The 20,691-nt window shown below is 52.0% G+C and overlaps 11 protein-coding genes across 16 annotated transcripts; 4 read left to right on the top strand and 7 right to left on the bottom strand.

Moving 5' to 3' along the window:
• Positions 1-3: 3 nt before the first annotated feature.
• Positions 4-1,101, bottom strand: PV05_06570 (uncharacterized protein). Its single transcript, XM_013459323.1, has 2 exons — positions 404-1,101; positions 4-346 (listed from the first exon to the last, which is right to left on the bottom strand). The coding sequence occupies exons 1-2, from the start codon at positions 815-817 to the stop codon at positions 197-199; spliced, it is 564 nt and encodes a 187-aa protein (XP_013314777.1). The 5' UTR covers positions 818-1,101; the 3' UTR covers positions 4-196.
• Positions 1,102-1,263: 162 nt separating this feature from the next.
• On the top strand, positions 1,264-2,264 carry PV05_06571 (uncharacterized protein). Its single transcript, XM_013459324.1, has 2 exons — positions 1,264-1,765; positions 1,828-2,264. Exons 1-2 carry the CDS (start codon positions 1,673-1,675, stop codon positions 2,071-2,073), a joined length of 339 nt encoding a protein of 112 aa, XP_013314778.1. The 5' UTR covers positions 1,264-1,672; the 3' UTR covers positions 2,074-2,264.
• On the bottom strand, positions 2,261-4,207 carry PV05_06572 (uncharacterized protein). Its single transcript, XM_013459325.1, has one exon. The coding sequence runs from the start codon at positions 4,108-4,110 to the stop codon at positions 2,386-2,388; it is 1,725 nt and encodes a 574-aa protein (XP_013314779.1). The 5' UTR covers positions 4,111-4,207; the 3' UTR covers positions 2,261-2,385.
• A 180-nt stretch (positions 4,208-4,387) lies between these two features.
• PV05_06573 (thiamine thiazole synthase) lies at positions 4,388-6,094 on the bottom strand. Of its 4 annotated transcripts, none has more exons than XM_013459327.1 (4): positions 6,010-6,094; positions 5,936-5,960; positions 4,944-5,609; positions 4,388-4,893 (listed from the first exon to the last, which is right to left on the bottom strand). In XM_013459327.1, exons 3-4 carry the CDS (start codon positions 5,606-5,608, stop codon positions 4,569-4,571), a joined length of 990 nt encoding a protein of 329 aa, XP_013314781.1. In that variant the 5' UTR covers position 5,609; positions 5,936-5,960; positions 6,010-6,094; the 3' UTR covers positions 4,388-4,568. The 4 variants fall into 4 exon arrangements, with proteins under 4 accessions (XP_013314781.1, XP_013314780.1, XP_013314782.1 ...); XM_013459326.1 differs by having other exon boundaries at positions 5,863-5,960; XM_013459328.1 differs by having other exon boundaries at positions 4,944-5,960.
• A 391-nt stretch (positions 6,095-6,485) lies between these two features.
• On the bottom strand, positions 6,486-8,699 carry PV05_06574 (uncharacterized protein). Its single transcript, XM_013459330.1, has 2 exons — positions 7,338-8,699; positions 6,486-7,283 (listed from the first exon to the last, which is right to left on the bottom strand). The coding sequence occupies exons 1-2, from the start codon at positions 8,035-8,037 to the stop codon at positions 6,541-6,543; spliced, it is 1,443 nt and encodes a 480-aa protein (XP_013314784.1). The 5' UTR covers positions 8,038-8,699; the 3' UTR covers positions 6,486-6,540.
• Position 8,700: 1 nt separating this feature from the next.
• Positions 8,701-10,019, top strand: PV05_06575. Of its 2 annotated transcripts, XM_013459331.1 has the most exons (5): positions 8,701-8,828; positions 8,893-9,167; positions 9,246-9,371; positions 9,504-9,682; positions 9,757-10,019. In XM_013459331.1, the coding sequence occupies exons 2-5, from the start codon at positions 8,978-8,980 to the stop codon at positions 9,841-9,843; spliced, it is 582 nt and encodes a 193-aa protein (XP_013314785.1). In that variant the 5' UTR covers positions 8,701-8,828; positions 8,893-8,977; the 3' UTR covers positions 9,844-10,019. The 2 variants fall into 2 exon arrangements, with proteins under 2 accessions (XP_013314785.1, XP_013314786.1); XM_013459332.1 differs by having other exon boundaries at positions 8,701-9,167.
• PV05_06576 (uncharacterized protein) lies at positions 8,833-11,281 on the bottom strand. Its single transcript, XM_013459333.1, has 2 exons — positions 8,937-11,281; positions 8,833-8,884 (listed from the first exon to the last, which is right to left on the bottom strand). Exon 1 carries the CDS (start codon positions 10,809-10,811, stop codon positions 10,374-10,376), a length of 438 nt encoding a protein of 145 aa, XP_013314787.1. The 5' UTR covers positions 10,812-11,281; the 3' UTR covers positions 8,833-8,884; positions 8,937-10,373.
• Positions 11,282-11,742: 461 nt separating this feature from the next.
• Positions 11,743-13,447, top strand: PV05_06577 (uncharacterized protein). Its single transcript, XM_013459334.1, has 2 exons — positions 11,743-12,455; positions 12,506-13,447. Exons 1-2 carry the CDS (start codon positions 12,193-12,195, stop codon positions 13,302-13,304), a joined length of 1,062 nt encoding a protein of 353 aa, XP_013314788.1. The 5' UTR covers positions 11,743-12,192; the 3' UTR covers positions 13,305-13,447.
• An 843-nt stretch (positions 13,448-14,290) lies between these two features.
• Positions 14,291-15,932, top strand: PV05_06578 (uncharacterized protein). The gene has a single exon (XM_013459335.1). The coding sequence runs from the start codon at positions 14,437-14,439 to the stop codon at positions 15,583-15,585; it is 1,149 nt and encodes a 382-aa protein (XP_013314789.1). The 5' UTR covers positions 14,291-14,436; the 3' UTR covers positions 15,586-15,932.
• A 352-nt stretch (positions 15,933-16,284) lies between these two features.
• Positions 16,285-18,957, bottom strand: PV05_06579 (uncharacterized protein). Its single transcript, XM_013459336.1, has 4 exons — positions 18,813-18,957; positions 18,413-18,763; positions 17,849-18,357; positions 16,285-17,794 (listed from the first exon to the last, which is right to left on the bottom strand). Exons 1-4 carry the CDS (start codon positions 18,847-18,849, stop codon positions 17,216-17,218), a joined length of 1,476 nt encoding a protein of 491 aa, XP_013314790.1. The 5' UTR covers positions 18,850-18,957; the 3' UTR covers positions 16,285-17,215.
• A 143-nt stretch (positions 18,958-19,100) lies between these two features.
• Positions 19,101-20,577, bottom strand: PV05_06580. Of its 2 annotated transcripts, XM_013459337.1 has the most exons (4): positions 20,554-20,577; positions 20,086-20,297; positions 19,447-20,035; positions 19,101-19,394 (listed from the first exon to the last, which is right to left on the bottom strand). In XM_013459337.1, exons 2-4 carry the CDS (start codon positions 20,238-20,240, stop codon positions 19,173-19,175), a joined length of 966 nt encoding a protein of 321 aa, XP_013314791.1. In that variant the 5' UTR covers positions 20,241-20,297; positions 20,554-20,577; the 3' UTR covers positions 19,101-19,172. The 2 variants fall into 2 exon arrangements, with proteins under 2 accessions (XP_013314791.1, XP_013314792.1); XM_013459338.1 differs by lacking the exon at positions 20,554-20,577 and having other exon boundaries at positions 20,086-20,450.
• Between the last annotated feature and the right edge of the window lie 114 nt (positions 20,578-20,691).

A 20,691-nucleotide genomic window follows, 5' to 3' on the forward strand; every position in this document is an offset into this window, starting at 1 on the left:
TCCCAAGCTTGTACCTCGGTTTATGATTCAAACCGGCTTAGGCCGGTTGGCTTACGGCTATACAGTACTCCCACACTCCCTACGGAGTACTCCGCAAGGCTTTTCCTGCATTGGTCCAACTAAACGATGCATCGGATTCGGATGCCTGCAGGACCTCTATTGCTGTCTATTTCGCACTCTTGCCTTTCATGACCAGTCAGAGCCCCATGAGACTAACATAAATACCCCAGGCCAATCCAGCCAAGCCACCAACAAGCATTCTTTGTTCAACGGGGACGACGGAAAGATTGAGAATCGAGACAAGAGGCCAGAACTTGTATCCTGCGATCATCATGGTCCAGAAATCCTGCGAATGTCAGCTTTGATTTCTTGTTTTCTGTCTCCCACTGGTCAAACCACTCACTCTTCGTACAGCTGTCATGATCTTATCATAGCCAGCGCCTCTAAATAGATTGATCATGGTGATGAAGAGCAGAGTATTGAAGGCTGCGCCAATGGACTGATCCAGCACGAATTTGGCAATTGTGTTGGTCACCGAGAGCGTCTGTTTCTCCTCGCCTTTTGCATCATCGCTCTTCTTTTCCGGAGCGGCCACATCTTTCTTGGGATTGCTAGGGAAGTTGTCTTCCAACCACAACTGCCACTTGTAGTTGGGCGGAGTGCTTATGACAGAGTAGAGCACGAAATGAAGGAGGGTGACCGGGTCGAATGCAGAGAGGGTTTGGTCCCGGTAGATGGTGAAACCTTGAGCAAGGGTATTCGAGGCGGCAGCCAGAGCAGCCCCTTGGGCTGTGACTGTGAGAAGTCGTGCGGACATTTCTCGAGGAAGACACCTAGGTAGTGATAAAGAAAAGGAAATACTCTAGGAAGAGGAGTAGGATTGATCCTGTTATAGGACTCTGGATTTTCTGTTCGTCAAAAGGTTTATCTGCAACCCATCTTCAAGAAGAATCAAAGTGACACCGAAAGTTCAAACACAGGCACTGCAGGCACCGCAGGCACCTGTTTCGTTGCTTGTAGAACTCGCGACACGTGGCATGGTTTTGTGGTTGTGACAGACCAAAATTGAATCACCAGTCATGACCACGAAGAGAACGGCGCCCACAGCAGATTAGCGAAATGTTGAGCATCTTCAGGTGCACCGCAGGTGTTTGTCTTGCCCTGCGAAAAGTGGGATGTCACGTGGATGGGCACCATCATGCATTGATGAAACACACAATTTACCCGACCATCTACCGGACATGACTTCGATCACGGCCACTCAACTTGTCCTCAGCCTCTCAGTTCTCTAGTTAGGTGAAGACAGGAACCTGCATGTGTCATCTATCGTGTACAATGTACACTGTATCTCGCGTTCAAGGCGGTCGCGTGCTCGTTGTTGCTACCAGCTGGAAATAGGTGAGGATGGTGGAGATGTCGATCGAAGTACATTGTCGGTCGTGACTTCATTTTGACGTTACATCCTTCTGTCAGCCATTAACGATTCGACTGCAAGGTCCACGGATTCTTCCAGACTATGACGTGAAGAACACAAAGACTGCTTACCCTTGGCATAAGTTAGCTACTGGTATTTGCCTTGGACCTGGAAATACTCTCCTTTCAATCGCTCGAAACCTCCAGATCAAAATCCTCTTTCAGCAAGCACTCACAGAATACATACAGACGATCAATAATGCCTCGAGGAGCAGATTATGACAACGGAGTTCCCCAGTCCGACAACGCCATTGGCGGGGAAAAGGAAATCATCCACGGGGGTGACGGAAAGGTACGAGACATCCACAACGTCCACGAGCCATAATACAGGACTGACGGCTCTACTCAATATAGCCCACATCCGAAAGCGACGTTGCAGGAGCCAAGAAGACTGCTCCTTTACCAGAAGGCCTGAGCGAGGTCAACGACGAAGTTCACAGTGGTGGAGGGAGCAGAGGCAATCAGGAAGGAAGTGGAAAAGGTGGTCACGAACCCAAGACACTCGGGGAGTTGAAGGGCACGAAAACAGCGGGCAAAAATACCGGCGGCGATCCCACTCTAGCAGCCAAACAGCCGCCGACCGTGTTTGATGGGAAATAAACTTGATCACGACGAGGCATGCACATACATACGGTAACTTGAATGACATATTTGTAAGGATATTGGCGTCGAGGACTTTGCCAGGAAGCTGCGGCAACTCCATTGCATGAGAGATCTGGATCGGGTCGAAGGTCAAAGCAGACCTCAATGATGTGGATCTTGACCAAAAATGATATGCTTTAAACATCTCGCTCTATGTCTGCCGTTATGTTCCCAATGCTAGGTTGTACAAGTAGCGCCATCTTGAAATGCCGTTGCCTCGCCAATTCAGTGCAGATACTCAACAGCACATCCCATCTGCCGTCATTGATACTAGCTAGCCACCGGCTCTCTTGATACAACTGGCGAAAGCACATCTCTCGAGATCCTTTCGTCTGTGCCCTCCGCATCGGCATCCTCCTCGCCCTTGACCACCTCTGGAGCTGTCCACCCAACACCTGCTTGAACCACTAACATGCCTAGGGCGAAGAATCCGCCAACAAGATACATGGTCTTCAGCGCCGTCTCATACCCAATCACAGCGACCTCTCTATCCACGCCCGTCAGCCTCTGCACCAGTATCGGCGTCCCAACCAACTGTCTAATCAGTGGCGACTTCCCCGTGATGCCTCTTCTTGCAAACTCCTCGCTCAGTGTCCTCGACAGCGTCCTCAGAAACAACCCGCCGGACACCGACGATCCGAATGACCCCGAGAGACTGCGGAACATCGCATTCAATGGTATGACAATGATATGCGTCGCCGGAGTCGTCAAGTGCAACACATGAGCCAGCGAGTAGTTCAGCAACGAGCCAACAATGAATCCGTTCAGAAACAGCACAGCGATATATATGTAAATGTTGGAGTGGGGGGTCGAGATCCACGACACCGCTAACATGGACAGCGCAAAGAGACCAAATGTGACGATACAAGACACATAAAATGATCCCGTCCGTCGGATATGCAGCCACCCGGCCAGCAGCCCCCCCACTCCGAAGCCCAGATTCGTTGGGATCAGGGTCAACCCGGCGCTGGCCTGGGACCAGCCGCGCAACGTGAGCACGTAAGTTGGCGTGTAGAACAAGACGCCCCAGCGGGCAGTCATGACCCCGACGGTCGCGACCCCGGTAAGGATGTTCCCACGTGATTTGAGCACGGAGACCGGCACGATGGGTTGTTTTGCCCAGTGTGCTTCGACCAGCACGAAGAGGACGAGTGACGCGAGGGACAGGATGATCGGTGTGACTTGGACTTGTGGCGAGGAGAGGCTGTACAGTAGTAGCACGACGGCTCCTATAATGGTGATGACGCCGAAGTAGTCGATTTGCGAAAGTTTCTTGGCCAACGATTGCTGTCCATATCCAGTGGCAGTGTGTCCAGACACCACGGCTTCGCGCGGCGGCGGCGGGATCGAAAAGAACGCGAGCAGCGCCGCACAGAGGGTAAATGGGATCTGCAGCCAGAAGACGGCGCGCCAGCCGACGAGTGGTTCGAGGGCGCCGGCGATGATGGCCCCACAGGCCACGCCAGATGTGTAACCCGTGTTGATGCACCCGAAGAACAGGCCCCGTCTGCGCGGGCTGGTCAATTCCGTGACCAGAATAAATGCCACGGGCGTCACGGCGGCGCTCCCTATGCCCGTGACAACGCGGCCGACGAGGAACGTGCCCAGCGATCTGGCTTGCGAAGTGAGCAATAGACCGCATGCTTGCACGACGATCGAAGCCAGGAGGTAGACACGCGGTGTGAATATGGCGCACAAACGGCCGGCGACGGGCGTGATGCTCGTGATGGCGATAAGGTATGCCGATGTAAACCAGCTCACTTCAGACGATGCGCCCAGTGCAATTGCGATGGGTGATTGAATGGTGGTGATGAGCGAGACATTGTTTGTCAGAACGAAGATGAGAATCCATACGGACAGGCCGATGAGGGAGCCTCGTAGAGTCGATAGTCCTACATCTACTCTCTTGGAGTCTGATAATGGCCTTCCTGATGGGTGTCCTCTGGAGTCGGCCAACAGCGGTCTCCTTTCCGTGTCTGGTTCAGTGTTGGTCATTTTGGAGCTCGAGACTCCTTCGCAACTTTTAGTACTACCGAGGATTGGTGCAGGGACTAGATAGTATCTTCATGATCCAAGTCCTGCAAACAAGGGCAAGCTGGGTTGTAGGAAATGTTAATTTACAAGTGTTGAGCTCATACCGATAAATGCTGACAAAAGCAGAATCGAATTGCCACCCAAAGAGGCAGTTCAGGCGAGTCGAAGCACAAAAATGGAGAACCCGACGGATGATGGACTTGCCGACAAATGCAGACAGCACGAACTGTTCCTCGTAGTGCATGTTCAAATAGCATAATAAGTATTCAAAGACCGGTCTGATAGTATTGAGCTACGGTATATCAATGAGTGGCAGGTATGGGCTCTTTATGTTCCAACCCATACAGAGAGACTGGTTCTTCGGGGCTTGCGCGCGGGTTTTCCTCCACAAAGGATTCCAAGACGGCATCACTTGACCTCTACTCAGCGCATTCGGCCATTCTGGCGTCGAGCACCTTCAATGCCTCTTCAGCAGCCTTGACACCACTGAGGACCATTGCGCCAAAGGTAGGGCCCATGCGATTGGCTCCGTCGAGCTCACTGAGCTCCATACCTCCCATGATCAAGCCAGGGGAGACCTCGCGGGTGCCCTTCACAATCGCATCTTCGGCACTGTTCATATCAAGAGCTCGCATGCCGCCCAATTTCTCGATGGCGTTCATGCTGACGAGACGCTTGGCACAGAAAGCGCCGAATGGGCCATCGTGACCGGTCGTGCTGATGACGAGAGGAGCGTTGATGGTACTAAAAGGCTCAGTCACTGATGGCCAGGCAAAAGTAGAGGGCATTCTTACTTTGGATCCATGCAGCTGTGGTTGTCATGGTGCAGAGTAACCAGGGTCCAGTTGGTAACGACACCAACGACACGGACACCACCGTCGGCGGATGGACGAGTGATGAGATCCTCAACGCAGGTGGCATTGAAGAGCTTGACGTTTGGCATGGCCAAAACCTTGCTCATCAGGGTGCTCATGAACAGCGCAGCGTGCTTGACAACAATATAGTTGCCTTCGTCCTCAAAAGGAACGCCAATATCCTTGAGGAAGGCGTCGGCTGGCTTGCGCAGGACCATGGCGCTGAAGAGCTGGCCGCCCAACCAGCAACCACCACCAGGAGAGACGGATGCCTCGATGATGGCAATCTTCAGGTCTGGACGAGCATTGGCAAGGGTGTAGGCAGTCGATAGACCGCAAGACCCAGCGCCGACGATGACCACGTCAGACTCGGCGTAGCGGTCGAGGTCTGCAAAGTAGCGTCTGGTCATGGCACGAGAGACCTGTGACTCGCGGATGGGAGCGAAGTTGAAGTTGTCCCATTTTCCAGCAAAGTCGTCAAGGACTCTGGTGTGGTTTTCAGCGCCATTGAGGGTGATGTTCTTGGTCTTGAGAACGGCGCCGTTCACCTCTTTGGTGGCAGTAAAACCGCCGAAATCGTTGTAGGTGGCAATTGGTGGAGACATCCTGCACTTGTTAGGCTAACTATTCCCACGAGGTTAGGGGAAAGAGGGAGAATGCATGATTCTTTCGCTGGTATTATCCAGAGTCAAGTTCAACCGTATGATCTCAGAACGCACTTCCACATTCCAGCATTGCCATCTCCAGAATCAAGAGAGACTGGGTGGATGACAATATGTGCTGGCAGGAAAATTGCGAACACCGGTCCATGCTCAGACATTTTGCGTGTCTGATTGTTTCGATCAAATACTAGTAATACCTTGACCATGATGTCTCACAACCAAGCGAGAGGATGACATGGCGTCCTCCATCTTTTGCGGAGTGAGCTTTACTTGTTGTGTTGGCTTGTCAGGAACTCTGAGAGTGGTTAGCTTGAGGACATCAAGAGCGCCGTTTGTGGGAGTACTTGATGCCAAATTTCAGCACTGATATGATGGTAAGGTAGACTTTGCTAGGAAGATCGAAGGTAGCGGACAGAATGGATTGCGAAGGACTGTTGGTGGGAAAACATCAGTTTTATACCTGTTGGACCGGGACTGCCAAGTGGAAGAAGGCGGAAGCTTTGGAGGGGTTCGGAGGGGTAATTATGGGCCACTAGGCCTCACTGCGTTAGCCTGGCATTCTGGGCATATCACACAATCATCATCAGGGATATTCGACTCCGAGGACGAGATAGATGTTCCTCGGGGCTGGTGCAGGCCAATGGTAGCGCATGAGGCAGTGGTAAGCTACAGTCGGGCTCTGACCCGGCCGAAGGAGAGTGCTTGCTCTTATCAGCAGCACTCGCGTGACTCCAGAAAAGAAAGCACGGTGGCCGAATAGATGAAGACAGAGAATGGCTATGACTTAATCATCCTGTCACAGCCGAACGCATAGACGTATTGGATATTGAGACGAAAGGATTTGTCGTACCACAGTGCCACGGTACTCGTATGCATCACGATCGGTCTGTCAACTTCGCTGTCGTCACCTTCGCATTGTCCTCGAAAGTCTGCCTTCCCCAAGCCGCCTCGGGTAGAGGTGGCGGATGTCGGAAGGCCTCTTGAATTCTTTGAGAGGTTTGCTTGAATCTTTCCGAGACATCTTCCCAATTACCCGACTTCAACACTAGTTGCCCGTTCTTCTTTCTGAACTGTCCACCTATCATGACATGCTTGATGTCGCCAATATTGGAATGCAGGACGACCGCAGCAACCGGATCAGTCCAGCCCAGCATGTTCACTGAGCTCCCGTCGAAGCAGACAATATCTGCTTTGGCCCCAACCTTCAAGACACCAATATCATCCCGGCGAAGCGAGCGGCCGCCGTTTCGGGTGGCCAACAAGAACGCGTCCACTACAGCCATGGGGTTCTGCTTTGGGATCTTGCCCCTTTTCAGAATCTCCGTGGAGCAATGACCGCGCATATTCTGCAACCACAATCGAGCTTGCAGAAGTATGTCGTGGGAGAAGGTCCAGTTGGTGTCGATCCCAAGCGCTGCTTGATCATGAATCAAGCGGCTTGTATCCTGGCCGTGACCGTAGTGCATCTCAGATTCAGGTGTGATCGAGACGTACTGATCATGCTGACGCAGCGAGTCCATCTCTGTCGATGTCAAGAATCCTGCGTGGGACCAGATATAAGGAACCTCAAGCTTGTGCAGTTCGTGCTTTTCAGCGATGTTGACCAGGTCTTTGGCAACTGTAGTGTGTAAGTCTCAAGCAGCTGAGCGTACTTGATTGAGTGATCACTTACATGGCCAGGGCCCACCGAGATAATGAGACGTAAGAGCCTCTGCTTTGATGTCAATTGCAGCTTGCTTCGTCTGCTGGATTTCCTCCGCTGACATCCCATCGAGACCGTCCACGGCAAGTCCCAGTCTGATAAGATCGTCCTTTTGGGATGTTTTACTCCGGAGCTCCTGTAGTATCCCAATCTGCTTCTCTGCATCGAATCCGGCCCGAGACACAGGATGATAGCACCACCAGATCCTGGCTCCACTGTCAATGGCTCCATCAAAAGCGGCCTTCATGACATGCTCTCCCCAATTGCAGTGAGCATGCTCCACATAGGAAGTGATTCCCGCATTGATGCCTTCGAGGTAGCCCTCGAGACTGCTAATATAGATGTCTTGCGCACCCCATTCGTCAATATTGGCTGCTCGTTGTGACACCCATCCGAAGTATTGCGCTAGCGTGATGTCCGGGCCGAGCGTGCGATATGCTGTTTGCCACGTATGGCAATGGGTGTTGACGAACCCGGGAGAGACGATGTGGCCGGTAACGTCGAGAACTTCAGCAGCCGAAAATGTGTTTTCCTCGGCTTCATGTGGCTCCAAGATAGCAGTAATGTGGTCATCTTCGATGATGACATGTGCCTGAGGCAAAACTTTGACTGTCGCCAACTTGTCGTCAAAGGCAAGCACTGTGCCATTCTTAAGTATTTTAGTGCCCATGTTGGAGCACGGTGGGGTGATCGAAGTACCGATCTTGCAGAGATGAATTAAACGTAGTTTAACTCAAGGGTCGCTCATGCTTTATACATACTGGAGATGGTAACGATCCCTTCTCAATTTCAGCCGAGGTGCCGTCAGGTTCAACGGCTGAAGACGTAGTACGAGTACGACCGTTGAATCCGACGAGGGATTGGAAAAGTGATGTCGGTGTTAATATTAGTTGAGCTCTGCCGTTTCCACTCGGATTGGTTAGAGACCGCAAGCCGGCATTCCGCTATGCAAGCCGTACAGTAAGGGCAGATCATAGAGGCAATCCTGGGTCGATCGTTTCGCTATTCGCGCTTCGAGTGATGTCGGTCTCGGCACGACTCGTATTGGCATCTTCAAGTTCGTACGCGCTATTCGGCACTTCTCAGAAACGAGGAATGTGTCAAGTCGGTCAAGATTGGGGCTTTCAGCCCGGGCCAAGGTTGCGGTATGTGGGGAGACAGACAAACCAGATACGTCTGTCACAACCTCAGCAGATGTACTCCGTATGGGGTAGGTGATGGCGATACGAACGAGGTCAGCAACATGGATTCCAAGCGGCGCTTGTGTTTGGCTTGGCGCTTCCTCGCCATTTCTGGCGCCTGGAAGGCGATATTGATGGGATATCAACGGTGATATTGATGGCCTCAGGCAGGTCAATCACGCTCACACCACCATCTGCTTCGGCTTTTCTGTTTCTGCAAGCGGTATACCAGCTCTGCTGGTCGAAACTTGGTCGAAACTACTTTCATCGTTCTTAAGGCGTGAGATTAGCTGTTGCACATGCTGATTTCTGGTGAACCGTGGGTTAAATAACTGCCTACTTAGATGTCAGCAGTCGTCCCTTTCTTCGTCTGAAATATTCCACGAACCTACTGAGAACCTCTTTCTATCACTATCATCACTATCGATCATGGCGCCACTCGCACCTTTCAATCCCCCTCTGGGACCGAACCAGATGTTCTGTCAGCCCAATGAGCAGACCTTGCAGATGAAAGAGAAAGTCTTCTCACTCACTGGTGATGATTTCACTGTCACCACCGTTGCCGGAGTTCAAGTCTGCAAATGCAAGGGCAAAGTTCTGTCCATCAGCGGTGCTAAGAGTATGCTTCCCACCCCCACCGATTGTGCAGTCAAGTCATTACCAGAGGCCAAAGCTAACTGACTTCTGATGTCACAAGAGTTCACGGACATGCAAGGCAACGAGATCTTCACTCTCAAGAACAAGTATTTCTCGCTGCACAAAAGCTTCCACGCAGAAAGGCCGGATGGCAGTGATATTTTTCAGGTGAAAGGTCATTTCTCAGGTAATTCAAGCGCTTGTTCTCGTCCTTCTCCCGTGCCATGTCAAATTTCTCGACCTCGGCAGAGCTCGCACATTTTGTCATGATTTCTCCCTGGATTCTCTGTGGAAAGGCTCTGATGCCCCGACAACCTAGTGCTCTCATCACGATCGACTGTCCACTTCAAAAACCAGTCAGACGGCAATGAAATCGAATTGGAAGTCACAGGAGACTGGTTTGACCGATCTGCGAGTATCACCTTCGGCGGACGTCCCGTCGCACACATCTCGAGAAGCTTCTTCAATGTTCGCCAGATTTTTGGCGACAAGCAGACTGTACGTTGCGTCAAGAGTCGATTGGCCGCATCAATTTGGGCGTCTTGAGTGCTGACATATGTCTCTTCGCACAGTATTTTGTCACAGTAGCCCCAGGCGTCGATCTGACCTTGATTGCCGCAATCTGCGTTTGTTTGGATGAGCGCGAGAACGAGTCCTAAGCTCCTTGAGCCTTAGTGTACCGGTACAATATTGTGGAAGGAAATAGACCTTGCTCTCGGATAGGCTCCGCTCCAGCCCTCACCGGGCTGGTGTTTCTTTATGTCAGCTTGACGTTGTTGCTGTGAAACGCGTCGAGTCCCCCAATGTACTCAAACTACAACCTAGCATGCCAGACTTGATCGTTTCCGTTGTGCTGACTCGGGCTCGCTTCAAGCTGATCGCAGACTTCTCCAATCCGAAACGTTGATCCATTCAAGCAGCCAAGGGTGCAGATGAGCTGACAGAGCCAAAAGGGAAGTTTCTGTGGCTAGGAGGCTCCATAAATTGTGATTCTTGTGGCCCAAGGTCCTGCCAACCAACCGCGGAATGGCCCATTATAGCCCAAAAAATTCGCAATGGAGCACCCCAGTCTAAGGCGTCCCGAGTCATAACACCCCCCGTTCTGCGGCAGACTGGCAGGCCCTTCGCGGACCAAGACCCCAGACATGCACCATCGACGTTGTCAGAATGTGCATGGAAAGGCCTAACATCAGGGCGAAGCAATGAACAATCCTTGCACGAGGCTAAACCTGTTGAGCAAATGGTCGATATAAGCGTCCCAGCCGTAGGGAACTTTTCTCATTGTTGCAGATAGCCATGGTACCTCAAGAGTTGGCGACGGATACTGGGAGTCCAGGACGGGGAGCCCGGCGCGTCGGGCACACTGGCTCTGCAAATCAGGCTGTGGCGGATAGTGCTGTCTCTGATCTGAGCGGTGCTTCCCCTGCTCGAGCGGTCGGCGATCACACCCACATCCCGCCAACAAGCCATACAGGAACTGCCGGGGTGGTACATGAGATTCGAGTTTGTGCAGGTGTGCGAACGAGCCGCGCGCCTTGCACAGAACAGCGCGCAGCGCCGCGCGAGAGAGACCACAAAGGCAGGAAGAATGATATCGGCTGGTTTCTGCGGAGCCGCTCCTTGCCATTCAATTTTGCTTTTCTGACGATTAATACACCGCTCTTACTGGGCGATATTCGGTAGCCTCCCACCGTGGCGATACCCTGTACTTACGGAAGAGGGGTGTTACTCGTTGGCATGAAACGACAGACAGCTATATACCAAGGATTGCTGTCTATGTTTGTCGCAGAACTGTCAGCGCCCAAGCATCTATACCTTCCCGTGAACAGCTATAGCTTCTCTGTGTGATGTCCGTGACCGGCATCCCGAAAGTCCTTCAATACCTCCCAGGCTGGTGCTGGAGACCTGTCCATGAGATGGTAATTGTCTCGGTAATGAATGGTCGGGAAGGCTCCTCCTACTTGATTTGCGATTGTTCTTCAGAGGCAAGTTCACCTGTGGAGGCTTGCAAAATGAAGGCGGAATCACGACAACCTGGTACAAAGCTCTTGTAGATAACAACGGTTGGTTTGATTTGAAGATTCGACTACGGTGACCTCGGCATTGCTACTATGGTACTATGGTTGTGGGTATGGCATGGTATGGATATAAGAGTCGGTGCAGTCGGCAGCCGTCCTCCTTTTCCTTTTCAGCCCCGCCACCAACCACCAACGTCAAAGGTCAAAGCTCTGTTGATGGGTCACGTCAAAACACGTCTTTCCATCAACACCCCTTGAAGCTGCCTTCATCTAGAACTCGTCACCAAGGAGCCCGACAAGAAGCACCCTTTCGAGCTGGTAGTGGTTTATCGATTCAAGGATCGTTGCAAAGTCCTCCACTCCTAATGGAAGAGTCCTGACATTGACTGGACTGTGCTCGGGATTGAAGGCATCGAAATTTCCTTCAAGCTCTCCATTTGAACGCCTGTCTACACGCATGTCTCCGTTTCACGCCGCCGCCCAACCACTTTTCGTCGCGCTTTTCGACACCAAACGCATGGATAGTGAACTGCGGCCGTGCTTCACAACTCATGGACTCCTTGGCAAGGACAGCACTTCAAGATAGGAGACCACTGTTGACAGTCCTCCACCTGCAGCGAATTGACAGAAGCTTGTCCCGTGGTCTCGTTGGTCAACCTGAGGTTTTGAGCCAGCCTTGTGTCCCACACAAGTGCCTGAAAATGAGACGGGACTCTTCGCGAGCCCGGCGATCTTTTGACGCTTTGATAACATTCAGACATTTAGGGAGTGGTCATTTGTTGTCACTCGGCACGAAGCAATGTCCACCTTCGGTCGGCGGATGTCTCCTGCCTCCAGGTATGGCGCTGAACTGACACCCGTCGGATCGTATAAGAAAAGAAAAGGTGCCGCTCAGGACACCAGGTTCTCTCTGCTCATCGCCGCATTAACGAGCGTTTACCCTTCGTGTTGTTTGATCGTCAACTTTGAACGCCGTATCTCGACATCACCATGTCTTCGACCAGCTCCTCCCCAACATTGCTGGGCAGCAGTCCGCCAATGGCTCTGGGTCGCAAGGACGAAGAATCTGGCCTGTTGCCCATTGAAGAACTCGAAATGCTGGATAAAAGGGCGAACGTCAATGAGAAACCAGTCTGGCTCGACGAGTCCGAGGACACGATACCCCGGCCATCACTGAGACAAGTCTTCATCGATTATTCATGCGTATTATTAAACGTCACGTCGACGATTGCCATTGTTTTTATCAACAAGATGTAAGCGTTCTGGAAGGAACCGCGGGATATCACTGACTCAAGTTTGGCAGCGTCCTGAGCGACGAACAGCTTCGGCATTGTCAGATATCGATTGCGGCATACCACTTCTTTATATCATTTGTGGTTCTGTATATTGCGGGCCGTTTACTGAAGATGTTCCCCGTGGTTTTCTTACCCGTCAAGGAAGTCTTCTCCGTTGCAGCATTCTTCGCCGGTTTCTTGATCTTGGGCAATCTGTCCCTCACCTTCAACAGCGTCAGCTTCTATCAGCTGGCCAAGATATTGACGACCCCGACTGTTGTCTTCCTCAATTTCATCATTCTGGGAAAGACGGTGACGGTACCAGTTCTGGTGTCGATTGCGGCATTGTGCGTCGGGGTCGGACTCATCACCTCAGCATCTATCTTCTCCAACGTCTTGGGGACGTGCGTCGCCGTTGCCGCATTCACCATCACCGCCCTCTATCAGATCTGGATCGGGAAGAAGTTGACGGACCTCAAGGTCTCACCCCCTCAGCTCTTGCTCAACCAAGCTCCCGTGGCGTGCGGGCTATTGCTGCTACTCTGTGGCTTTGTCGACAAAGTCCCTGTCGTGGAGAATCTGGACATGCGCAGTGTCCATGCACTGGTAGTCTCTGGGTTCGTGGCGGCACTCTTGAATGTTTCACAATTCCTGGTGATCGGACGAACATCAGCATTGACATTCAATGTCATCAGCCAATTGAAGACTCTGGCAATTGTGGGGTTGAGTTGGTATCATGAAAGTCGGGCATTATCGATCATGGATGTGATAGGAGTGGTCATGACTCTCGGAAGTGCATATGCATATGCTACTGTTTCGAAAAAGTGACGACAGCGACATGACTATGAGCCTTTTTTGCTTTCTACTTCTTACCTACTATATCTACTTAAATATTTGGATTAGCATAGCGCATAATGATACCATGCTTGGGGCCGTCGGGGAGAACAATTCATTACATTGCAAACGAAACATGGATTCAACGTATGCACTCAAGACCCATTTGTTGAACACGAAACAGAAGATTGCCATCGCGAAGTTCCGGTCTCCTCCGCTGCGAGGCAACCCTTCTGTTCGTTCGTCCAAGGTAGAGCATCAACAGGAGGCCTGCCTCGCAATTTCAAGTGACGTGAACGCAGCCGCAGCTCTAGACGTGTAGAGGCAAGTTGGACCGTGACTGACAGGAGTGATGGTCGCATTAAGGATTGTGCGACGCTTTTAAAGTGGACTCGACAGCAGCGCCTGGAAGCCGATGAGCTCCAATCACCGTCCGGCCAGTGGCTGACGTTCTTGGGACTTGGCGCCTGGCCACGACGCACTTGAGGGGCCCCGATGGGGGCTCAACACCTAGTTACTTAGGCTACTAGGCTACACTCGACACCCCGAGCGCCCCAAGCAGTCCCTAAGTTAGGCGTAGTGAGCCGGCGTCGGTACGCGGCACCTCGTCCTCAGACAGAGCTAGCCTTGCTGGCTCCCGCTCCCAGCCCACGCACGCCTACGCCTCACGCCCATCCTCCGTCGTCGTGGAAAATTTTTTGCACTGACCGCCATCAGCCGCCATCAAAACACACTCTTCCGTACGAGATTGACACGGCGCGGACTCTCTCAGCCGCTTTGTCTGTGCAGGCACTCTGGTGTCTCCTGATTCGCACCAGCCGCCAGAACCTGGTACCTTTTCGATCGGCCAATCTTGTAAAACACGTCAGCTGAAGGGTAAAGTGAAAGGTGGGTGATGTGGTTCTGTCTCCACGTAGCCAGAGCTGCCAGCCTGCTGGTAGCATGGTACGTACCCAAATGGCAGGTAGGTCTGTTGTCAACAGGGGGTGGTGGAAAATAGGTGGTATAAACCCTTCCACCCTGGGATCGTTCGCTCGTCATCTACTTTAACGCAGGGTGTTTCAAACTCGTATTCTCCAAAGAGACGACCCTTGTCTCGGAATCCAAACCGCTCGAACGAACGATCATGGACAAAGCCGACTTTTCGACGCAGTCGTCGCAAGGCTTGCGGCTACGCAGGAAAGCGTATGTGGTTCTGCTGCTGGTGGTGCTAGCCTTGCTCCTCTTCAACACGCGAAGTCATTTTCCCGATATCTCGCAACACGCCGACATTATACCTTCATCACCGATCTCGGTCGGTCTCAACAACGAAATCCCCAATATTGTGCATTACGTCCAGTTATCCAAAGCGCCCGACGCCGAGTTCCACTTCGAGTTCAAGCATTTCCTGTCGGTATACTCATCAGTGGTCTATCTCCGACCCAAGACCATCTACCTGCACACAGATTTCAGCGAAGAAGCCATCAAGAAGGTGCTGGTCAGCGAAGACCCAAAGCACAAATGGACCCGTAGGATCCTGAGCTTGAAGGCCGTCAAGGTCCGACGTGTGCGCGCACCCACCGTGGCTGCGGGCAATGGCAAGAGGATCGAAAAGATCCAGCACAAGTCGGACTTCGTCCGAATGGACGCCATCTACGAATTCGGCGGACTGTACATGGACTTCGACGTCCTCCCTCTGCGGGACATCACGTCGCTGCGGCGGTCCGGCTTCAAGAACATTGTAGGCCGAGAACACGGAGGACAGATCAACAACGGCTGCTGGCTGTCGGCGCCCAAGACGGCCATGGTCGACATCTTCCGATCCGAGGCCAGCGAGATCTTCGACGGACGCTGGACGACGCACAGCTGCAAGCTCCTCACCAAGGTCTCGGAGCGACTCGTCCGGACGCCCGGGGAGGTTCTGATCATGGACATGCTTGCCTTTGCCCCCTCGAGCTGGGTCGACGAAGACGTCATGAAGCTGTGGACCATCCACAACGAGACGACCATCTTCCCGGAGGACGACATCGATTTTACGATCCAAGACCCTTATCAGCGCTGGAACCGCCGGAACAAGGTCGCCGAGTGGGAAAACGACTGGTCCGCCTCGTACTTCCTCCACTCCTTCGACCGCCACGGCAAGATCCCTCAAGAATTCAAGGGCGGCGTCAACGTCAAGGAAGTCATGTACCCGAGAAGCAACTTCGGCCTGCTCACGCACCCGGTCCTCAAGGATGCCATGAGGAATGGCTTGGTCTTCGAGGAGGATGCCGAGGAAGACCTCGACATCATCTAAAGTGAGTGAGGAAGTGAAAGATCGTGCCTGGAGGTTCCGCAGGAAATCGCGGGGGTCCCCATTGGACTCTCCGTTTTCTGGTTGTTGTTTGTCTAACTTAAGTTGCAACGGCCTTTCTTTGTCTACTACCAGGAGCATCGGTGTTTGTTGGCCTGGGTCATTAATGGGATGATTCAATGAGCATCTACCCGGCGTTGGAGAGCGTGAGCAGCCAAAACGGCTTCTTTTTTTTTTTCATTTTGCTTTTTACATACAGTCAAAAGTGGACACTCAGTGGGCCAGCGCCCTAAGTTAGAGCGTCTACATGAACAGTCACACACCAAAATCCAAAACCAACTTCAGAAAAACTCTTGGTAAAACAAAAAAAGGACTACCGATGAGACGTTTTCCTGCTTCGCGAGTAGAGTACCATTTCGGTCGGTCGATGGCCGAGTGATGCAGGGACGTAAAGCAGACGACCACCTCAGGGGGACTGGGCAGCAACTCGTACCCACCTACTGTAGTGAGTACTGTACTCGTACCAGCCGACAAATTTCCAGGGGGTGCTTGACACATGGCATTGACAGCCTTGTGGACAGTGCTGGGCCCGCCTGACGTAAGCTAGATTCAGAAGGCCAGACGAGGCACGCGAGGGCGCCACTCTTCTCAACTGTATCTAGCACGGCTCAGCGTTTTAAGCATGCATGCGAAGGGAGTTCTCTTTAACATCTTCAAGACCCAGATCATCCTGGACCTGGATCTTGCCTAAAGGTACTCGGAGTTCGACGGGCGGTGGTGAGCTTTTTGAATGTGTACTGTGATGTTCCGTCCGCCACCCATCCGCTCCACCAAAGGAGACACAGCCTGATTGACGCCCCTCCACTCCCCAGATGCCTATAACTTGCGAATGCAAGACGCCATACCACCATATCAGCCAGCAATTGGCGAGGAATAAATGGACTGAAATCTACCATCGAGCAGACTTCCACAATTCCAACGACCTTCCTCACCACCCTGATCATCCTGCTGTCTACCAGCATAGAGTCTCGGACCACTGGTTGTGCACCAGTCATTGGCCAATGCTGCTATATTTCTCGTTGTGCCTGCAAACCAAAGTCCAGCATCGATCCTCTAGCCCGCCAGCATTTGAATTCCGAGTTGTCAAGGCTCAGTCCTGAGGGCGAATTTGATGATCTCCCTACCATCCTCAGAGTTTGACACAAATGCTCGGAGCGACATTAGACTTTGCACCGAGGCCCACCGCAGGGCAAGAACTTCATTGAATGAATCCCCTCAACTGTCTCTGGTGACTATAGCCGCCCGATTCCCCCATTTTGCTTCATTAGGAGTCGCGAAGCACAATGGAATCAGCCTTCGAGCGACCCTTTCGTCCCAGTGATCTTATTCAAACCATCAGGCGGATAGTCTTCATGCGGACACCATCTTCGCATGAAGAAATGTGCCCATTCGCCTGGCCGAACAGTTAACGCTGATCAATAGGACACAGCAAGTCTGTCCTCTGAAAGGCAGGATAGAGGACTCGACCATTTCAAAAAGAAGCTTGCACGAGCGCAATCCGTCAGGCTCGGCATTGAGACACTCGCTGAGAGGCAAGTTACCCCCAAAAAGACCAGGCGTTTCGTTTTCAGGCTCAGATAAAAGATGGAGCCATATCGTCCATGTTGACGATTGCTCTCCAGTTCGTGCTCGCCTTTGCGGCGTCATCTGGCGCGAGATCATGCTGCTTCCAAAGAGCTTCGACAATGACCCTTGTCACTCCTATGTTTCCTATCCGCCGGTGGACTTCCATCTTCTTCAGAGTCTGGAGGATTTGTAGTCGTTGTTCATCAGTGCGTACTTCGCACGCTACGACGAACATAGGCCATGGGCTCGTGCATATCTCCATCTTGGCGATAAGGCCAAGAGCAGATTCGACCAGTGACTGTATCGATCGAGACTGCGGTGGAATGCGCAGAATTTGCCGACGAAAGTAGATGAGTGCTGCCAGATGGTAAAATTCTGCAGTGTCTTGAATGTGCACTTCGTCAATTCTGGCAGATGACGAAGGGGCGTCCTGTTCGGGCTGGATAACAATGGTCTGGGACAAGTTCTCAAGACGATGCTGTACTTCATCGACAATATTCTGATCACGAACCATCTGGTCACGTAGCTGGTTGGTACAAGCAACCAATTCCATCAGTTCTTCAGAGCAGCCTAAAGAGCCTACAATCTGCAGGACGAGTTAGCATCAACCCGGCTTCTTCCAATGATGTGTACGACGTACAATTGTCTTCTCCTCCGAAGATGCCGGCAGTGTGACCGGTGCTTCACTTTCAGAGCCTGGCAACGTCTGCGAGAATTGCGCCAGGACGTCATGATACAAAATCCAGCTTCGAAGGAACGACGATATTCCTTGCCTATTGTCAATGTCATGGACAGCCTCCGAATGACTCTGCATGAGGGTCTTCGCGCCTTTGAGGTGAACCATCCAGTTGCCATCAGTGTTATCAAAGACTCCATATACGCAGAGTAGCATGCAAGTAGCGAGTTTCGCGCTCAGATCGTCAGGACTATCCGTTTGTAGCGACCCATTTAGGAGTCGCAATGCCCGAGCTTTGTGTTGCAATGCTTGACTCGGCCCGCTGACATGGAAAGCGCAAAGTGCCAATATGCTTTCCATAAGACTTTGTGAAGCCTTGCTCTGGTGGGAGAGAGCGATAGGCAAGAGCTCGTTTCGAAATCCATTTTGAGCATCGTCAACCGTGGTGATGATACGTGCAAGTTTAGCTTCGTCTGGTGTCACATCGTCAAACCTGCCACCATTCAGACCAAACGGGAGAAATCTTACAGTAGGAGAGAAGATTGCCATGGTCGTGGGTGAAACCTGGCAGTAAATAACATGGCAAAGTCCTGGTGTTGAGGCGAAGCAGACGCATGTGTGCCGAAGACTCCGGCAAGACGTGGTGATTTGACCATTCGATATCTTCAAATGTCGTATTCAGGAAGTCCAGGGCAATGCTAGGGCAAACTTCATCATTGCGCTGAGCACTTCGTCCACCAACTGTTGCGAGCAAAGGCTTTCGACGACCGTCGTATTTCTCTGGCCAGCTTAATTTTATACCAAAGCCACCGCATATACGATGCGTCCGCACACAATTATTGCATGCAGGCAGGGTCTTGTCGCACCCTATCTTGCGGTCTAGACGAATCAGTTGGCCCCGCCGGTCAGCAAGAGAGGTCGGACTTACTCTTGCAGGTCCAGCACGACTTTCGCGCCTTCATCATCTCTCCTAGGCTTATAGTCTCGGTTATGTAGGGGCATCTTCCGTATGATCAGGTGGTACTAGTGTCCAGTCCATATCCGCCGGCTCCGCTCTTGTGCGTGAAGGAAATGTTGACTCTTGGTGGTTAAAGTCGATACATGTAGAGATAAGTGCTGAGTCACTAACTTATGCCGCTAGTCCCCTTAAAGAACTCTCAATCTACAAAACGGGCAGGTAGCGCGGCTTGTCCATCAAGCCAACACTATGGTGTATCTGATCCTCCTCAATATTTTCCGCTTGAACCTGCTACATATTGCCACGAGTGTGACAGAGGCTAGCAGGTCGTTACTTCTTCATCGTTGTGACGCACGAATCGGCGGTGGGATTGACCAATAGGCTCAACAAATCCGGTCTGGCATAGTGTCCAACAGTGTCGATGAAAGCCTTCGCTCGGTCGATGTCTCTCAGATCAACATCGGCCACCAGAATTCCTTCCTCGCCATCTTCCAAAGGTTCTACTAAGGGCTTGCCATCCGGACCAAATATCATCGAAAACCCGCCGCCAGGCTTGAAATATCTCGTTAGTTGTCTGACATATTCACCAAGCGATCGGACTTACTGTCTTGATTGGTGGTTTGCCCACCAGATGATTTTTCTCGAGATTCTTCTCAGTCAGGATTTGCGATGCGACGGCAACAAATGTCTGTCCTTCAATTGCCATGAATTGACTTGCCCGGTAGCTGGCCTCTCCTGTCTCGTGATATTGCCAGGCCATCACTTTCGGATCTGGCATGCAGAATTCTGCTGGCCAGCTTGCGATATGGATTTGCACGCCTTGTGCGTACTCATAGTACCGCAGTAGTGGCTGGAGATGTTCCCAGCAATTCAAGCCGCCAATCTTGCCAAACGGACTGTCAATAACAGTGGTCAAGGATTCGGCTTGGCCTTCACCCCACAGTGTTCGTTCCACATGAGTAGGCTTGATCTTCCGGCGATGGTGGACGATCTCGCCTGTCGTCGCGATGAAAGATTGTCCCATATACAAGCTTGCCCCATCCCGCTCACTGTAGCCTAGGACGACAACCATTCCTGCGTCCTTGACTGCTTGCTGTATCCTTCGCATTTGAGGCGAGTCACGAACGAGAGAGTTGGCCATGTACTTGTGAACCATCTCAGTGTTGTCGATGACACTGTTCGTCCATAATGACCTGAAGCAGCATATTAGTGCATTTCGGAATGTGAGAGAATGAAAACCAACCACGGATACCCGGGGATCCAGACTTCTGGAAAGCCAAGTACATTGACTCCTTTCTCTGATGCTTGTTGTATCAGAGACAGTGTCTTTTCCACACTCTCCTCCAAGTCGAGCCATCCCGGCTCAGCTTGCACAGCACCAACGCGGACTTTCTGCATTGTGCTCGACGTCTGGCCGAGGAGGACGAAGCTCTCTTCACTCGGAGTATCGGTTTTCTTTGGGTTGAGGGTCAAGTCAGTCATTCCGTGGTTGCTCCTGTCCACGAATTTGAGGGCGACAGTGCACACTTAAGTCATACATCACCGCTAGTTGACATGGCACCTCGCGGTTGACTGCCTTGAATCAAGACTGTCAAGGCTGATTGCACAGTCCTGCCGCAAGTATGTAGTGTGGACCGGACACGGAAAAGGTGTCCCGTAAGCTTGACGCCGGGACTTAACGGGACAAGTCCAAAAGATCGCAAAGTCTTACCTTTGCATTCTATGTAGTTCAAACCTTAGCCAATCAACCAACAATAGTCATTCCAGAGGATAGGCTGGCCGTGGCTGGCGTCTTGTGCTCGTTTGTACTCCGCAGTTTCTCTCGAGATTCCACGACTTTTAGACGAAC

The sequence above is a fragment of the Exophiala xenobiotica genome, assembly GCF_000835505.1.
Source record: "Exophiala xenobiotica strain CBS 118157 unplaced genomic scaffold supercont1.4, whole genome shotgun sequence".
Lineage (NCBI taxonomy): Eukaryota > Fungi > Ascomycota > Eurotiomycetes > Chaetothyriales > Herpotrichiellaceae > Exophiala > Exophiala xenobiotica.

Bases quoted from the DNA above. Each gene is read 5' to 3' on its own strand.
- PV05_06570 (XM_013459323.1), bottom strand. From the start codon at position 817: ATGTCCGCACGACTTCTCACAGTCACAGCCCAAGGGGCTGCTCTGGCT. The intron at 347-403 runs GTGAGTGGTTTG...TGACATTCGCAG, and splicing joins TCATGACAGCTGTACGAAGA to GATTTCTGGACCATGATGAT.
- PV05_06571 (XM_013459324.1), top strand. From the start codon at position 1,673: ATGCCTCGAGGAGCAGATTATGACAACGGAGTTCCCCAGTCCGACAAC. The intron at 1,766-1,827 runs GTACGAGACATC...TACTCAATATAG, and splicing joins TCCACGGGGGTGACGGAAAG to CCCACATCCGAAAGCGACGT.
- PV05_06572 (XM_013459325.1), bottom strand. From the start codon at position 4,110: ATGACCAACACTGAACCAGACACGGAAAGGAGACCGCTGTTGGCCGAC.
- PV05_06573 (XM_013459327.1), bottom strand. From the start codon at position 5,608: ATGTCTCCACCAATTGCCACCTACAACGATTTCGGCGGTTTTACTGCC. The intron at 4,894-4,943 runs GTAAGAATGCCC...TGAGCCTTTTAG, and splicing joins CACAGCTGCATGGATCCAAA to TACCATCAACGCTCCTCTCG.
- PV05_06574 (XM_013459330.1), bottom strand. From the start codon at position 8,037: ATGGGCACTAAAATACTTAAGAATGGCACAGTGCTTGCCTTTGACGAC. The intron at 7,284-7,337 runs GTAAGTGATCAC...TACACACTACAG, and splicing joins TCTCGGTGGGCCCTGGCCAT to TTGCCAAAGACCTGGTCAAC.
- PV05_06575 (XM_013459332.1), top strand. From the start codon at position 8,978: ATGGCGCCACTCGCACCTTTCAATCCCCCTCTGGGACCGAACCAGATG. The intron at 9,372-9,503 runs GTAATTCAAGCG...CCGACAACCTAG, and splicing joins GGTGAAAGGTCATTTCTCAG to TGCTCTCATCACGATCGACT. The intron at 9,683-9,756 runs GTACGTTGCGTC...CTCTTCGCACAG, and splicing joins TTTTTGGCGACAAGCAGACT to TATTTTGTCACAGTAGCCCC.
- PV05_06576 (XM_013459333.1), bottom strand. From the start codon at position 10,811: ATGGCAAGGAGCGGCTCCGCAGAAACCAGCCGATATCATTCTTCCTGC.
- PV05_06577 (XM_013459334.1), top strand. From the start codon at position 12,193: ATGTCTTCGACCAGCTCCTCCCCAACATTGCTGGGCAGCAGTCCGCCA. The intron at 12,456-12,505 runs GTAAGCGTTCTG...CAAGTTTGGCAG, and splicing joins ATTGTTTTTATCAACAAGAT to CGTCCTGAGCGACGAACAGC.
- PV05_06578 (XM_013459335.1), top strand. From the start codon at position 14,437: ATGGACAAAGCCGACTTTTCGACGCAGTCGTCGCAAGGCTTGCGGCTA.
- PV05_06579 (XM_013459336.1), bottom strand. From the start codon at position 18,849: ATGATGAAGGCGCGAAAGTCGTGCTGGACCTGCAAGA. The intron at 18,764-18,812 runs GTAAGTCCGACC...TGATTCGTCTAG, and splicing joins GTCGTGCTGGACCTGCAAGA to ACCGCAAGATAGGGTGCGAC. The intron at 17,795-17,848 runs GTACGTCGTACA...CTCGTCCTGCAG, and splicing joins CTTCGGAGGAGAAGACAATT to ATTGTAGGCTCTTTAGGCTG.
- PV05_06580 (XM_013459338.1), bottom strand. From the start codon at position 20,324: ATGACTGACTTGACCCTCAACCCAAAGAAAACCGATACTCCGAGTGAA. The intron at 20,036-20,085 runs GTTGGTTTTCAT...ATGCTGCTTCAG, and splicing joins TGGATCCCCGGGTATCCGTG to GTCATTATGGACGAACAGTG. The intron at 19,395-19,446 runs GTAAGTCCGATC...AGATATTTCAAG, and splicing joins GCAAACCACCAATCAAGACA to CCTGGCGGCGGGTTTTCGAT.